This window comes from Anomaloglossus baeobatrachus, chromosome 10 (assembly GCF_048569485.1).
Source record: "Anomaloglossus baeobatrachus isolate aAnoBae1 chromosome 10, aAnoBae1.hap1, whole genome shotgun sequence".
In the NCBI taxonomy this organism is placed as follows: domain Eukaryota; kingdom Metazoa; phylum Chordata; class Amphibia; order Anura; family Aromobatidae; genus Anomaloglossus; species Anomaloglossus baeobatrachus.
In genome coordinates, this window is record NC_134362.1 from 49914336 (window position 1) to 49930184 (window position 15849).

General features: G+C 46.5%; 1 protein-coding gene across 1 annotated transcript in view; it reads right to left on the reverse strand.

The window, feature by feature from the left end:
- Positions 1-546: 546 nt before the first annotated feature.
- The window catches only part of PLCB3 (phospholipase C beta 3), a 184782-nt gene continuing 169479 nt past the window's right edge, over positions 547-15849 (reverse strand). The window contains exons 25-33 of the mRNA XM_075326633.1: positions 14526-14637; positions 9914-9952; positions 8397-8601; positions 8126-8258; positions 7952-8028; positions 4541-4630; positions 4383-4440; positions 1329-1415; positions 547-1243 (exon numbers count right to left, since the gene is read on the reverse strand). Coding sequence (XP_075182748.1) covers positions 1013-1243; positions 1329-1415; positions 4383-4440; positions 4541-4630; positions 7952-8028; positions 8126-8258; positions 8397-8601; positions 9914-9952; positions 14526-14637 — 1032 coding nt within the window. The 3' untranslated portion in view covers positions 547-1012. The remainder of the gene's footprint in view (positions 1244-1328; positions 1416-4382; positions 4441-4540; positions 4631-7951; positions 8029-8125; positions 8259-8396; positions 8602-9913; positions 9953-14525; positions 14638-15849) is intronic.

Consider the following 15849-nt stretch of genomic DNA (forward strand, 5'->3'; position numbering starts at 1 on the left):
CAAGGAGTCGGTATGTTCTCCCCATGTTTGCGTGTGTTACCTCTGGTTTCTCCGTTTTCCTCCTACACTCCAAAAACATCCTGATAGGGAATTTAGATTGTGAGCCCCAATGGGGACAGTGATGATGTCTGTAATATGCGGATATAATGGCGCTATATAAGCGAGTATGATAAATACTTCTGGGTGCTTTCTATTGGATAGATACCCCTGGCTCTCATTTGACCATTCTTCCAGATTAACCCTTTTGCTCCTGCTCTGGTTTTGACCAGGATTCTGATCCGATTTTGCTTCTGAACTCCGATTCTGCCATTGTCTAGTCATTTTATCGTTTTGACCTCCAGCTCTGTTTGGTTACTCTGTATAGCTTGCTTCACCAGTCAGCGACTACTTTCAGAATCTGGTGGTCTACGCGGCACAGTTCAGATTCCAACATAGAGGTTAAAGGGTTTACAACCAAGCTGGCTTGTACCAAATCACCCCCGCCTTTTGGGCGGTTACAGAACTAGGGCTATAGAGCCATATTAATACCACGAGCGTAAACACAGGACGATTTCCGACCATTTTAATAGAGAAATAAAATGTGTGTAAAAAATACATAAAATGGGATAAGACCGTGCCGAATTCGCGCTCTCCACATATACATCATACAGCACAAGCGCACACACACAGTGCCGCACACGCTCTCACATAGTAACGCACAATCGGGGTCATTCACCGGCACACACGCGTCATCTGTGACTATATATTAGAAAATAATAAAATCTTTCCAGAAGGAAGCTTTGGCCATTCATAACGTAAAGGTGAACTGCTGAATGTATCCGTAGATGTCGTATTGTGTCTCGTATGGGTCCACTGATGTCTGTCTGGTCTCCATTTATAGCATAGTCGTCATAAAATCTGAGAATACTATATTAGTGAATATAAATTCTTCTTTTTTTAAAAAAAGGGGTGATCATCTGTATACATATATATAATATATAAAAGTACTGTAGAAGTTCTAGGCTTTTGGGGGTCAGAGTCGAGTCGCTTCGTCATCTGAGTCCTCTGGGGTTGGTAAACAATCCTCTTCGAGGAGTTCTGACCCCCAGCCCCTGGTGATAGATGGAGGGGTACTCTGCGTGGAAGAAGGGGGTTCAGATCCGCTTCCACCCCTGCTGCCGCCTTCATCCTGCAGATACCTTCGCACTTCTTGCGGGAGCTGACGTAACTCTGCCTGGCATTCTTCCTCCAACTGTGCCATCAGCTAGAAGAAAAACAGAAGACGGAGGAGAAGTGTTACAGGCGGAGGAGGGGACGCTGCCTGCTGTTCTGTGCGACCCGGTACTGACCTTTGGTTCCTCATCCTTTATCCTCTGCAGCGTCTCTTGGTGAGCAGCGAGCAACTTTTCTAGACGCTTGTTTTGTGCTTCTTCTAACTGCAGGAAGAAGACATTTGTAAAGACGGCTGGCAGCAATGGAGTCTGATCTAACAAGCATTTCTACACGGTGTTACATGGCTACCGCGGTGCAGAATGGACACCGCCGGCCTAAAAATATTCCTTTATAACAGGAAAACGCTCGTTGCAAGACGGAACCTATTGTGTTTGGCTGGAATCATTTCCTGAGCTGTTAGAATACACTTACATTTGTGATCCCCCCTATGTAATGTGCCAATGAGACACGTTCTCAGGACTCTACATCTACAATGGGATGAGGGTAACAGCGGCTCTCTCCCACATTTTAACATTTAAAACTGTGGACACAAGGCTTAATCCGTGAGTTCAGGTTTTTCATTTGGTCCCATTGCCCGCAGTATAAAACATCAGGCACCTTTCCCCCATTGTAAAACATCCAGCCCTCAACTCCAATGTATAAAATCCGACTCCCCACCAGCACCTCGCCCACAGGTGTAGAACGTCCGGCCCCTCGCCCACGGGTGTATAACGTCCGGCCCCTCGCCCACGGGTGTATAACATCCGGCCCCTCGCCCACGGGTGTATAACGTCCGGCCCCTCGCCCACGGGTGTATAACGTCCGGCCCCTCGCCCACGGGTGTATAACGTCCGGCCCCTCGCCCACGGGTGTATAACGTCCGGCCCCTCGCCCACGGGTGTATAACGTCCGGCCCCTCGCCCACGGGTGTATAACGTCCGGCCCCTCGCCCACGGGTGTATAACGTCCGGCCCCTCGCCCACGGGTGTATAACGTCCGGCCCCTCGCCCACGGGTGTATAACGTCCGGCCCCTCGCCCACGGGTGTATAACGTCCGGCCCCTCGCCCACGGGTGTATAACGTCCGGCCCCTCGCCCACGGGTGTAAAACGTCCGGCCCCTCGCCCACGGGTGTAAAACGTCCGGCCCCTCGCCCACGGGTGTAAAACGTCCGGCCCCTCGCCCACGGGTGTAAAACGTCCGGCCCCTCGCCCACGGGTGTAAAACGTCCGGCCCCTCGCCCACGGGTGTAAAACGTCCGGCCCCTCGCCCACGGGTGTAAAACGTCCGGCCCCTCGCCCACGGGTGTAAAACGTCCGGCCCCTCGCCCACGGGTGTAAAACGTCCGGCCCCTCGCCCACGGGTGTAAAACGTCCGGCCCCTCGCCCACGGGTGTAAAACGTCCGGCCCCTCGCCCATGGGTGTATAACGTCCGGCCCCGCGCCCACGGGTGTATAACGTCCGGCCCCTCGCCCACGGGTGTATAACATCCAGCCCTTCAAAAACTATAAATGCTCAAGTCCATTCTAGTGTTTTCTGCTGTCATATTAGATGTTACTCACTGATGGAGATGGTGCGCGAGTGCTGCCTTCCCTTTTTGGAAACTATGTCACACATCCATTGAGTGGCTTGCATCTGGATCTGAATGCAAACCAGCCCCCATGATATCATCTCCTTTTCTGCAGTCACAGATCAGGGAACGTGGCTTTCTCATTGCTATTTTTGCAAGCCAGTCCCTTAACTGAGCCCGATGTCCTGTGTCATTTCATCTACTCTGCTCTACTTGCCTGACCCCTGTGATCTATACCTGTTAATTCACAACTTTTTGGTTTCAGTCAAAGCTTCCCTCAAAGCTCCTTTTCATGTCACAAAGAAGCTGCGCAGCTTTATCATAACAGCTATGATTGTTACAGAAAAGCAACGCATTAGTAGCAGGTATATATCACAGCAGAGGTGGAAGGTGGATGGGCAGAGCCCAAAAATAACACCAGACAGTGGCTTGGTCAGGGGTCTAACTTTCATAAAGGAGCAAACGAGCACTCTCATCCAAGCTCCTGGATATGTCACAAAGAAGCTGCGCAGCTTCATCACTATAGCCATGATTGTTACAGAAAAGCTGTGCATTAGCGGCAGACATGTATCGCAGGAGAGGTGGTAGGTGGACAGGCAGAGCACAAACATAACACTGGACATCGGGCTTGGTCAGGGGGCTAGCTTGCATAAAGGAGGGATGAGCAAACCAGCACTCTCATCCAAGATCCTGGACATGTCACAAAGAAGCTGCGCAGCTTCATCATTATAGCCATGATTGTTACAGAAAAGCTGTGCATTAGCGGCAGGCATGTATCGCAGGAGAGGTGGGAGGTGGACAGACCCAAAAATGACACCAGACATCGGGCTTGGTCAGGGGGCTTGCTTGCATAAAGGAGGAATGAGCAAACCATCCCCCTGATCTGTGTCTGCAGGAAAGGAGCTTATAAAAGAGGAATGGTTTGCATTAAAAGCCAAAATCAAACCATACCCCCTGAACGGTTTCTGCAAGGAAAGAGCTGTTATCAGGGGACCTGCCATCAATCCATGTCCCCTGATTTACCATTCCAGAAAGGAGACGAGAACTCAGCAACTGTATCTCCGTCACAGTGAGTAGTTCTTATATTCTGACAATTGAAAATGCTACTATGGATTAGTTTTTGAAGTTGTGTCATATGTGAATATTCTTTTCTAATCTCCCAGGACCACCCCTTTAAACTGCAGATACCAATTTGGCCTAGTGCACATTGCATATCATTTTTTTTCTCTCCGTTGCCAGGCAGCTAGGAATCCCCTACCATATATCTTCATGCCTTGCAATGATATGCTCACTAAATATGTCAAAGCAAGCTGCCCAGTAGTCCCCACTCCAATTAACAAATCTAGATAAGCAGTAAGTAATGGTAGCAATTTTAATTGACGTGAGCCTGCGAGTCGTCCGCTGCAAAAGTCGGCAACATAGTACTAGTGTCAACATTCAAGACCAGGCTGAAATTCAGCAGCTGCCCCCAGTTCCGAATTACATCGCCACTTTATATTTAGAGCTGGAGGAGACATTAAATCTATAATGGTAATCCCAAGGTGTGCCGAGCCCAGGGAGGCGCAGCAGCTTCATATGCAGACATTCCCAGACTCTCCACAGAATGCTCCATAGTCACTTACGCTGCGTATGAAGTTCACGGACTCATTGATGTGACGTCTGTTGATTTCTGTCATTTCTCTGCAGGAAAAATATGTGATAAATGTGGGGGGAAATGTAATAGGGAAGGTAGAATAGACATAAGAGTGAGGAGGATGTGCACCGATAGGATCTCACTGACCCTTCCTTCTTGTGCCGGTCCAGCGTCTTCACCTTCGTAATGCTGTTATGTCTCTTTCTGTCCAGGATCTTTTGCAGTTCCTTTTTCTCTCTATAAGGAGATATATGGATAGATATGAGTTAGATGCCACCTTATTGATTGATCTTTACAGTGTCGGAGGCTATCTCTAACATCAGCCCACTCCTCCCCCCAAATTGTCACAACCTTGCACCATTTCAATTTCCAATTGGAAGGCGCTGAACCTTTGGATCGTCTGAAATATTTTTTCCCAGATTGATTTTAGTGGATATGTTGGGGACATGATTCTGTGGCATTATTGAATATACAAGTACTGTGATTTTCCAAAAATAAGACCTCCCCTAAAAATAAGCCCTAGCAGGGATTTTCAGCATTTTCAGAGCAAGTCTTAAGGCCTAAGGCATAAGGCCCTACCCTGAAAATAAGCCCTAGTCGCGGTTCAATAATGAAGTATCTGTGCAGCTAAAAAAGTTAAAGAACACTGCAGGACACTTCATTATAGAAAGCAGAAACCCCGGAATCACACTCACCAGATGCCGAGCAGAGGACCTGCAGTTATCACACACACAAACACCCAACAGATCTCACACCTTAACCCTAAGATCGCACACTCACACTCACCACATCCAGCGATACAGATTTCTTTTGGCCAGCAGGGTCCTGAAACGTAGTGTGATTGAGTGCAATGACCTGTGCATGGAATGCTTACAGGACCTGCGGATGGAATGCTTACAGGACCTGCGGATGGAGTGCTTTCAGGACCTGCGGATGGAATGCTTACAGGACCTGCGGATGGAATGCTTACAGGACCTGCGGATGGAATGCTTACAGGACCTGCGGATGGAATGCTTACAGGACCTGCGGATGGAATGCTTACAGGACCTGCGGATGGAGTGCTTACAGGACCTGCGGATGGAGTGCTTACAGGACCTGCGGATGGAATGCTTACAGGACCTGCGGATGGAATGCTTACAGGACCTGCAATGTGTTCCACCGCTGAGTCCTCCATGCGTTCCACTGCACTACGATCCATCTTTCAATGTGGCTGGAGGCATTCTGTACCGCCAGATGTGGTGCGTGACTAGTGAGTGTGTGCGCGCGATCTGATCAGTGATTGTATGTGTAATCTGATGTGTGTGTGTGTGTATGTATGTATATATATGTGTATATATATATATATATATATATATATATATATATATATATATATATATATATATATATATGGGCGGCACGGTGGCTCAGTGGTTAGCACTGCAGCGCTGGGGTCCTGGGTTCAAATCCCACCAAGGACACCATCTGCAAGGAGTTTGTATGTTCTCCCTGTGTTTGCGTGGGTTTCCTCCGGGTTCTCCGGTTTCCTCCCACACTCCAAAGACATACAGATAGGGACTCTAGATTGTGAGCCCCAATGGGGACAGTGTTGCCAATGTATGTAAAGCGCTGTGGAATTAATAGCGCTATATAAATGAATAAAATTATTATTATTATTAATAATATATATATATTGAGTGTGCGATCTGAATTATGTGTCAGCCAGAAGCAAGGAATGCGGCATGCTGGTAGCGCTCACCAAAGATCACAGGGAGGACCTGGGAGCCACGCAGACGCCCGGGGTCTGGTAAATATGAGTCTCCTGGGGAGGGGTGAGGGGGTCTGCTTTTTTGGGGGGTAAACTTACCCCCCAACCATGTTTCTCCAAGAATAAGACCTACTCCAAAAATCTGCCCTAGTGCTTTTGGGGGGGAAAAAAAAAATTATAAGACAGTGTCTTATCTTTGGTAAAACACGGTACTAAAAGTTCAGAGCAGCCGCATGATTGGTGCATGAAGTCTGGAGAAAAACACTGAGCCTTGGGCACGTCTGGCTGGGTGAAGTCCACATGAAATACACAGTGGATCCTGTGGGATGTAGAAGTTACTCAAAAGTATAAAAATTAAAAAACTTAGAGACATAAACTCCATGCAACGCGTTTCGACAGTCGTCTTCATCAGACAAACAGAACCTAGGCATTAGTTGCAATATATACACTTGGATGGACGGAGGTGTATTAAGGTCAATGTTGCAGCATGTACTATTCTGGTTCGTTTCATGGCCCGGACTAGTGCACGTCAATACTCGGACGAGCATATGGAGCCACAGAGGTAAACCGTAAGTGTCCAAACGGGTAGTAAAAATGAAAAATAGGACTATTAGCCAAATTGTATTCCTTGGCACCGGATATTTCCAAAGCTTCCATTACTATATCCTCATTGAAAAGTAACAGATGAGCAAAATAGGTGATGTTTCAGTCACAGAAGGACGTTTTGAAGCCAAAAAATAAAGAAATGACAGCAACATCGGAGTGGTTTAGCTTGAAAATGTCAAGATTGTAGCTAAAATGTCAACGCTTTGCTATGTTTGAAACTTTTTAATGAAGATAAAGGAAGCTTTGGAAATATCTGGAGCCTTGGATAACATTCTGGGTGGAGAGTCGTTACCAAAAAGCACGGAGCTGTAGGAATGGTGGACAGGGAAGTACAAATTTGGCTCCTTGGTTTGTGGACCTTGCGGCTCCTGATGAAGCGTTGGCACAGGCTGTTGCACATGTGATGAAGCGTATGGAGCCAGATACATCTTTAATTTGCAGACAAGCGCTTATATGTCAGTGGGTACCTTGCCTGATGCCTATATACCAGTGCCACAAAATCTTGTGCTCAATACATTTGACCAAATAAAGAAAACATGGACAACCCCTTTAAAGAGCCATCCACCTCAGACACCTCTTGCATTATCCAGTGTTTAACGCTGAAAGTGGGGGTCCTCAAATTCAATCCTACCCCAAAAACAAAAGTTATGAAAGCCAGCGGACAGCACTGAGTAGCTTCAAATGTACCAGAAAGCAATGGGTGTAGGGTCATTCTGTATTCCTCTGCAAAAAAATTGAGAATTAAAGTGGTTTCCCTGCAAATCTGAGTTAGAATTCCCATTGGGGTGGCATGGTGGTTCAGTGATTAGCACTGTACGGTGGCTCAGTGGTTAGGCACTGCATTCTTGCAGCGCTGGGGTCCTGGGTTCAAATCCCACCATGGACAACATCTGCAAGGAGTTTGTATGTTTTCCCTGTGTTTGCGTGGGTTTCCTCCAGTTTACTCCCACACTCCAAAGACCTAGTGATAAGGAATTTAGATTGTGAGCCCCAATGGGGACAGTGATGATGTATGTAAAGTGCTGCGGAATTAATGGCCCTATATAAGTGGATAAATATTATTGCGTCCCATCTGCATAAGCTCCTGTGATCTGTAACTGTGCAAGGACCGCTTTTTTTTCCAAACTAGAAGACCCCTTTAATTTTCTTCCATATTTATTTTGCCCTATTCTCTCGTCATTTCCATTTATAAGAGCAGCACTCACTTCTCGCTAATTTCTTTTAACTTCTTGAGTTGCACGGTGTGAGAGCCTTGCGCGACATCTTGTAGTTTCAGCACAGCCTGCAAGCAGAGAGTAAAGAAGAGCCTTTGTTATCTGCCGAGTGTCTCCGTGAGATTGGAGTGTTTTTTTGGGGGGAGGGGGGAGATGGCGCTGCACCTGTTGAAGGTGGATGTGTTTGATTTTCCTTCCCTGCTCGTGCTGCAGTTCTCTGAGCTCCAGGAGACGTCTCTGCTGTTCTCCTTGCAGATCCATCAGCTTCTTCTGCTGCTCCTCCTGCTCTGGCACTGAACTACAGTCCCAAAGTGAAAAAAGGAAACAAACAATTAAAGGAGTCGGATTGGCACGATAACATGACAAAATGAGACATGGAATCGGCCCAAGAAATGATTCCTGAAGAAGAATGCAAAATTTCAGCACGGGGACTTACTCTTGTCCTGCTTTACTGCTCTTCCCAAACTTCTTCTTGCGGATGCTTTGCAGCTGGATGAACCGGCTGTTCTGCTCCTTGCAGAGGGAGGACACCTTGCGCAGGTGTTTTCGGTGCATGTGGCGCAATTCTTGGTACTGTCGGCAGAGCAGCTTCACAAAGCTTTTCTGTAACTTCAGCTCTTCTAAGGATGGAGCTTTCACATCTAAGAACAAAAGGCAACATCCATAAGAAATCTTACATAAAGCCTTAAAGAGGTTGTCCACTACTTTTACATTGATGGCCTTTCGTTAGGATAGGTCAATGTCACATCGGCTGGGGTTCAACACCCCGTACCCCGCAGATCAGCTGTTCTCATTCTCGGTCCCGGTGGCAGCAGCCGGAAATGCCCAGTCTTCTGATAGTGACTGTGGTAGTGTACATCCACCTCCTATTGATATGAATGTTAGGCAGATGTGCAGTACCCGGATGCAGCCGTTATCTGAAGACGGGGCATCTCCGGAACTGAGCATTTCCAGCCGCCGACTGAACAGTTGATCAGCGGGGGTGCAGGGTGTCGGACCTCGGCCGATCAGACATTGATGCCCTATCGTAAGGATAGGCCATAGTTACATAGTTACTTAGGTTGAAAAAAGCCCTTGGTCCATCTAGTTCAACCTTCCTCCACCAGTTCTACATTTGCTCACTAAAGGCCGCTTTACATGCTGCGATATCGGTCCGGATATCGCTAGCGTGGGTACCCGCCCCCATCTGTTGTGCGACACGGGCAAATCGCTGCCCGTGCCGCACAACATCTCCCAGACCCGTTACACTACTTACCTGCCCGGCGACGTCGCTGTGACCGGCGAACCACCTCCTTTCTAAGGGGGTGGTTCGTTCAGCGTCACAGCGACGTCACAGCTGAGTCACTGAACCGCCGCCAAATAGAAGCAGAGGGGCGGAGATGTGCGGGACGTAACATCCCGCCCACCTCCTTCCTTCCGCATAGCGGCCGGGAGGCAGATAAGGAGAGCTTCCTCGTTCCTGCGGTGTCACACGCAGCGATGTGTGCTGCCGCAGGAACGAGGAACAACTTCGTTACTGCTGCAGTAACGATATTTGAGAATGGACCCCCATGTCACCGATGAGCGATTTTGCACGTTTTTGCGACGATGCAAAATCGCTCATAGGTGTCACACGCAACGGCATTGCTAATGCGGCCGGATGTGCGTCACCAATTCCGTGACCCCAACGACTTCGCATTAGCAATGTCGTAGCGTGTAAAGCCCACTTAAGTCATTTATAACCAACCATGTTGCGTGTACTGGGGAAATCATCCAGCCCTGATATAAAAGCTGTTATAGTGTCATCCATTACTACCTCTTGTGGTCGGCATTCCACAGTCTGACTGCTCTAACTGTAAAGAACCCTTTCCTATTTAGCTGCCGGAATCGATGTAAAAGTAGTGGACAACCCCTTTAATAAAACCTTCCTGACATGAAAGCAAAAGCAAAGCATTACTGCACGGCGTCCATTACCTGTCAGTATACTTGCAATCAGGTCATCTCGTTGCTGAGCTGAAAGAAAATAGAGAATTAGTCTAATATGTAAATTTTTATGTATATAAACATATATGGTAAAATGCGTCAGCCATATCTATTAGTTACATGCCTGCAGTTCACTGGCTGTCAGGCTCATTTTAATACAGCAAATTTCCCTGTAATGCTCATGGATAAACAGACAAGGGGGCTGGCTAGTTATTCACATGAGAATGACAGCCAGCCCCCTTCAAGCAGGTCACTTAATGATCAAGTGCTGGTGCCAGGTGATCTTACATCAATGGACCTTTATTAATTAAAATATATTACCAAGGGTAAGATTTATGGTGCATATAGATGTGCAGATTTCAGCCCATCAGTGCACCTCAATAAGTCCAGGTTATAGAACACTCATTTACTGGCAATGAATTATTGCTATTATGATCACTATGTCCCCATAAAATATAATGTTTGCTGCATAAACTATCTGATCATCCAGCAATGCCATTGTTGGCAATGTTTACATATTCGGATAATCGGGAATGAAGATTCATACAAAAGCTTGTCCACCACTTGTCTAAGTTCACTGTAATTCTGCGGTTACCCCTGTCTTTAAAAGAAGACCTGTCACCAGGTCACAAGTGGACAGTTTTTGCCTCTTTTTTTCTTCCCGCAGCCCCCTGATCATTTTGTTATTTTTGTTTTTTTGTTTTTTTTAAATCCACCATATGGTTCCTGAGATTTGGCCTGTTTTAAATTTAGGTTTGATCTTCTTGCTCTCAGGATCCTCAGGGGCGGGTCTTCAGGCTGCTCTGCTTATTAAAGGGAACCTGTCACCACTTTTTTGGCCTATAAGCTGCGGCCAGGCAAATAGCAATGTGAATGTGAGAAAATATTAAGCGCCTAAAATATACCTTTTTAATATCAAATCAATAAAAAGGTCACAGGTTATCTGTTTTGATTAAGCCACATCATCCAGCAGTGGTACTCGTATCTAAATAAGAGGGGACAATACGGCGGATTGGGTAAGACCGTTCCCTTCTCTTTTACACATATCTGATACTTTGAGCTGTTTTTTTTGGGCAGCAGGTCGGTCCTTTATGTTATTAAGGGCCATCTTATTGCAAAGGTGACCGGCTGATCTTGTACCCATTGGGTGATTAATGCCGGAGATTACCTGCTCTTGGTTATTGTTCATGTCTATTGTCTCTGTCTGTTTTTATTGAAGGGTCTATATGTGACCTTTTTATTGATTTCATATTAAAAGGTATATTTTAGGCGTTTAATATTTTCTCACATTCACATTGCTATTTGCCTATCTCTACCAAGTGAATACCGTCCAGTAGCTAAACAAACTATAAGCTGCGGCCACCTCCACCGGGCTCTTATATATAGCATTCTAACATGCTGTATATAAGAGCCCAGGCCGGGGGTATAACATAAAAATCACTTTATAATACTTACCTAACAGTCGCGCAGTGGGCCTAATGGGCGTCTCCGTGGTCTGGTTCCCGGTGCCGCCTCTTTTGGTCATCTTTGATCTCCTTCTCTAGTCGCGGTGCATGACGGGTTCGACGTCATCCACACTCGCCGGCATTTGGGTCCTGAGCAGGGCAGATCAAAGTATTGTAGTGCGCCTGTGCAGGACCGGCGAGTGTGTATGACGTAGACGCGTCATGCACACAGGCTTCAGAAAGATGACGAAGAGGGCCAAAAGGGAAGGCGCCCGCACCGGAGAACGGAGATGCCCATTAGGCCCACCACGCGACCGTTAGGTAAGTACTATAAAGTGTTTTTTATGTTATACTCCCGGCCCGGGCTCTTATATACAGCAAAAAGTTCCATATCTCTGGCACCGTGTGTCGGATTTAATAGATACCAAAATGGCAGATTACAGGGAGCATCGGGAACAGCATATAAGCAAAAACTGGACAATTTAGATAGCAGTTACGTTTGATTCCTTCACGAGACAATGCGTTTTGGCAGGCTAGCCTCTTTCATGGTCTTCATATAAGACCATGAAGAAGGCTAGTGTGTCGTAACGCGATGCCTTGTAAAGGAAAACCATGAAGAAGGCTAGTGTGCCGAAACGTGTTGTCTTGTAAAGGAAAACCATAAAGGCTAGGGTGCCGAAACACATTGTCCTGTAAAGGAAGACCATGAAAGCTAGTGTGTCTAAACGAGTTTCCTTGCAAAAGACGACCACAAAGAAGCCTAGTGTGTCGAAACGTGTTGCTTCGTAAAGTAAATCCATGAAGGCTAGTGTGTCGAAACGCGTTGTCTTATAAAGGAAGACCATGAAGAAGGCTAGTGTGCTGAAATATGTTGTCTTGTAAAGGAAGACCATGAAGAAGGCTAGCGTGCGAAACGCCTTGTCTTGTAAAGGAAGACCATGAAGAAGGCTAGCGTGCCGAAACGCCTTGTCTTGTAAAGGAAGACCATGAAGAAGGTTATGGGGGGGGAGAGCCAGCACTGCTTATGAGTGGCATGCAGCAATGAAAAAGTAAAAAGTGTAATATTCACAAATTCATTCCTACTGTAACAATTCAATGAGATTTTTGGCAAATAATTAATCAATGATTTGAGCCCCCCTGCCCCGTCACGGCAAATCTCTATAAGGGGGGTCCCTACACTACAGTTATAATATACCAACGTACCATAAGGTCTCGTATAATGCGCAGGACCATATAGGAACATCACCTACCTGAGAAGTGCCAGAACCGCTCCCATGCTGCAAGGGCTGACAACTGCGAGTAGATGGGCAGTCCAGGTGCCAGCGTGTGCGGCAGAACCACACACACCAGCACAATGTCAGAACTAACCCCCACAGTGTCAGACCAGCAGACATGGTTCCTGTTCCATAGGCATTATTACTTAAGCACCACCTGCCTGGGGTTGTTCCGCCCTTCATCCATGTCTGCTGGTCTGACACTGTGGGGGTTAGTTCTGACATTGTGCTGGTGTGTGTGGTTCTGCCGCACACGCTGGCACCTGGACTGCCCATCTACTCGCAGTTGTCAGCCCTTGCAGCATGGGAGCGGTTCTGACACTTCTCAGGTAGGTGATGTTCCTATATGGTCCTGCGCATTATACGAGACCTTATGGTAGGTTTGTATATTATAACTGTAGTGTAGGGACCCCCCTTATAGAGATTTGCCGTGACGGGGCAGGGGGGCTCAAATCATTGATCAATTATTTGCCAAAAATCTCATTGAATTGTTACAGTAGGAATGAATGTGAATATTACACTTTTTACTTTTTCATTGCTGCATGCCACTCATAAGCAGTGCTGGCTCTCCCCCCCCATTTCTCATGAAGAAGGTTAGCATGCAGAAATGCCTTGTCTTGTAAAGGAAGACCATGAAGAAGGTTAGCGTGCCGAAATGTCTTGTCTTGTAAAGGAAGACCATGAAGAAGGTTAGCGAGCCGAAACACGTCTTGTAAAGGAAGACCATGAAGAAGGCTAGCGAGCCAAAACACGTCTTGTAAAGGAAGACCATGAAGAAGGTTAGCGTGCCGAAATGTCTTGTCTTGTAAAGGAAGACCATGAAGAAGGCTAGCGTGCCGAAATGCCTTGTCTTGTAAAGGAAGACCATGAAGAAGGCTAGCGAGCCGAAACACGTCTTGTAAAGGAAGACCATGAAGAAGGCTAGCGTGCTGAAACATGTTATTTTGTAAAGGAAAACCATGAAGGCTAGGTTGTGGAAACATGTTGTCTTGTAAAGGAAGACCATGAAGAAGGCTAGCATGCCCAAACACGTCTTGTAAAGGAACACCATGAAGAAGGCTAGTGTGCCAAAATGCGTTGTCTTGTGGTGTAACCCCCACCTGCATCCGGGTGTAGCCTCCAAAAATCGCTTTCCACACACTGTTGGTTTGGATTATGCGGGGAAAGCTGGCTATTTTTCTTTTTTGTACATATTATTTTTAGACATCTAACAAGTCAGCGAATGCTTTCCTGTTCCAGATAACTTTGCCGTCTTCATAACCGAAGTACAAAGTTTGTTTTATCCAAAGCGACCCCCCCGGAGGGCATCAAGGGGCAGCCGCAGAGGGCAAGCCAGTGCCTATCCTTGTAATACAAACAATGGCTTGTATCTAACATGTAGACAAATGGATATGTCTGTGCACGGTGACTTTATAGAGGAAACAAGGCGTTTTACTGCTTTGCTATTATTCACCGACTGTTACAAATGATGAAGTAATTCAACTGCTAAAATCACTATGTCCCTTGCAGCTGCCCATAGACATAAGGCAGCTGCCAGTCTAGCTGTCAGCAGTAATTGGCCCCGATCTCTCCGGTAACACACTGTCCGCGTTTTGCCCAGCAAAATCTATTAATTCCTATTAAGTAGTGCAGCTGACACATAGATCTGCCACCACTTATCTCATTGAATCAACTTACAAAGCATTTAACATGGCTGATTTGTTCTCCCTGATGGGATTTGGTTGCCCCCAAGCACAATACATTGCTATTTCTAACAGAAAATGAATAAATTGGGTGTCATTAATGCCAATGCCTATGGGGTGCAGCGGCTGTACATAACGCAGGAGATAGACATGGCGGAAACGCCTGTGGCATCGTCTACCATCTCTCATGCAGAATACATACCAGGGGGTGGTATTGGCGTGATGGAGGGCTTCTTGTCACACGGACTCCTGTTGGATGGATCGGAAGTTGTGTTTGGCTTTTTTCTATCTTGTGGTTTTTCAGTGTTATTGAGCTGCAATTGAGCGAAAAAAAGAAACATCGGTCAACGGCAGGGCAGGTTATACAATGGCGCTAACTGGATAGAGCAGAGTTTGTAGACTTTGACTGATGCGACTTCGTACATTTAAAGGAATTGTCCAGTGAAAACAAGTTGGTAGGTGATAAATTGTTCACCATTGGGTGTCTGACTTGGACCCACACCAATCGGCAGAACAAGGCACTTTTATCTCATTATGGAATGCAGCAGCGGCACAAATGCTCGAACGCCGCTACATTAATTTCCTATGGGGCTGCCGAATATCGCGCCCTACTCTTTCCAGCAGCCCCATAAAGTATAATTGGAGTGTAACGGGCATCCCAACTGCTGGGAAAGGGGTTGTCAAAGGAAAACAAGTTATCACTAGTAATGAGTGAGCACTACTATGCTCACGTGCCCAGTACTCATAACTAGCATTGAGTGGGCACTAGCATGCTCACATGCCCAGTACTCATAACTAGAGATGAGCGAGCATTACCATGCTCAGGTGCTCAGTACACATAACTAGTGATGAGCGAGCACTACCATGCTCAGGTGCTCAGTACTCGTAAGTAGTGATGAGCGGGCACTACCATGCTCGGGTGCTCAGTACTGGTAACTAGTGATGAGCGGGCACTACCATGCTTGGGTGCGCAGTACTCGTAACGAGCAGTTGGATGCTAGGATCGATGCGACTTGAGTACAATGGACGTCAATGGGGGACTTGAGCATTTCTGCAGGAAATAGTCAGAAAAAAATGTTTGAGTTCCCCATTGACTTCCTTTATACTCAAGTGCTTGAGTTGTGGCTGTTCGAGCATCCATCCAGCTGCTCTAAATGAGTACAGCGCACCCGAGCAGGTTAGTGCTTGCTCATCACTAATTACAACCTATCCATTGGATAGTAATAATATTACGAGATCAACTCACACATTCTTTAGCTTTTCTTTCAAGATTTATTTTCTCAAAATTAGTGGTCACAAATACACTGATGTGTTTTGGCTCGTATCCTCAAGCCTTTCTCAAATTACTACTATTTAAGAAAGGCTTGAGGATAGAAGCCGAAATGCGTTGTATTTGTGACCGCTAATTTTGAGAAAATAAATCTTGAAAGAAGAGATAAAGAATGTGCCGATCTTGTATTATTATTGGAATTTGGGGCTGCCACCCTCTGATACGAGCACAACTAACAACAAAGGAAGTGCCCACC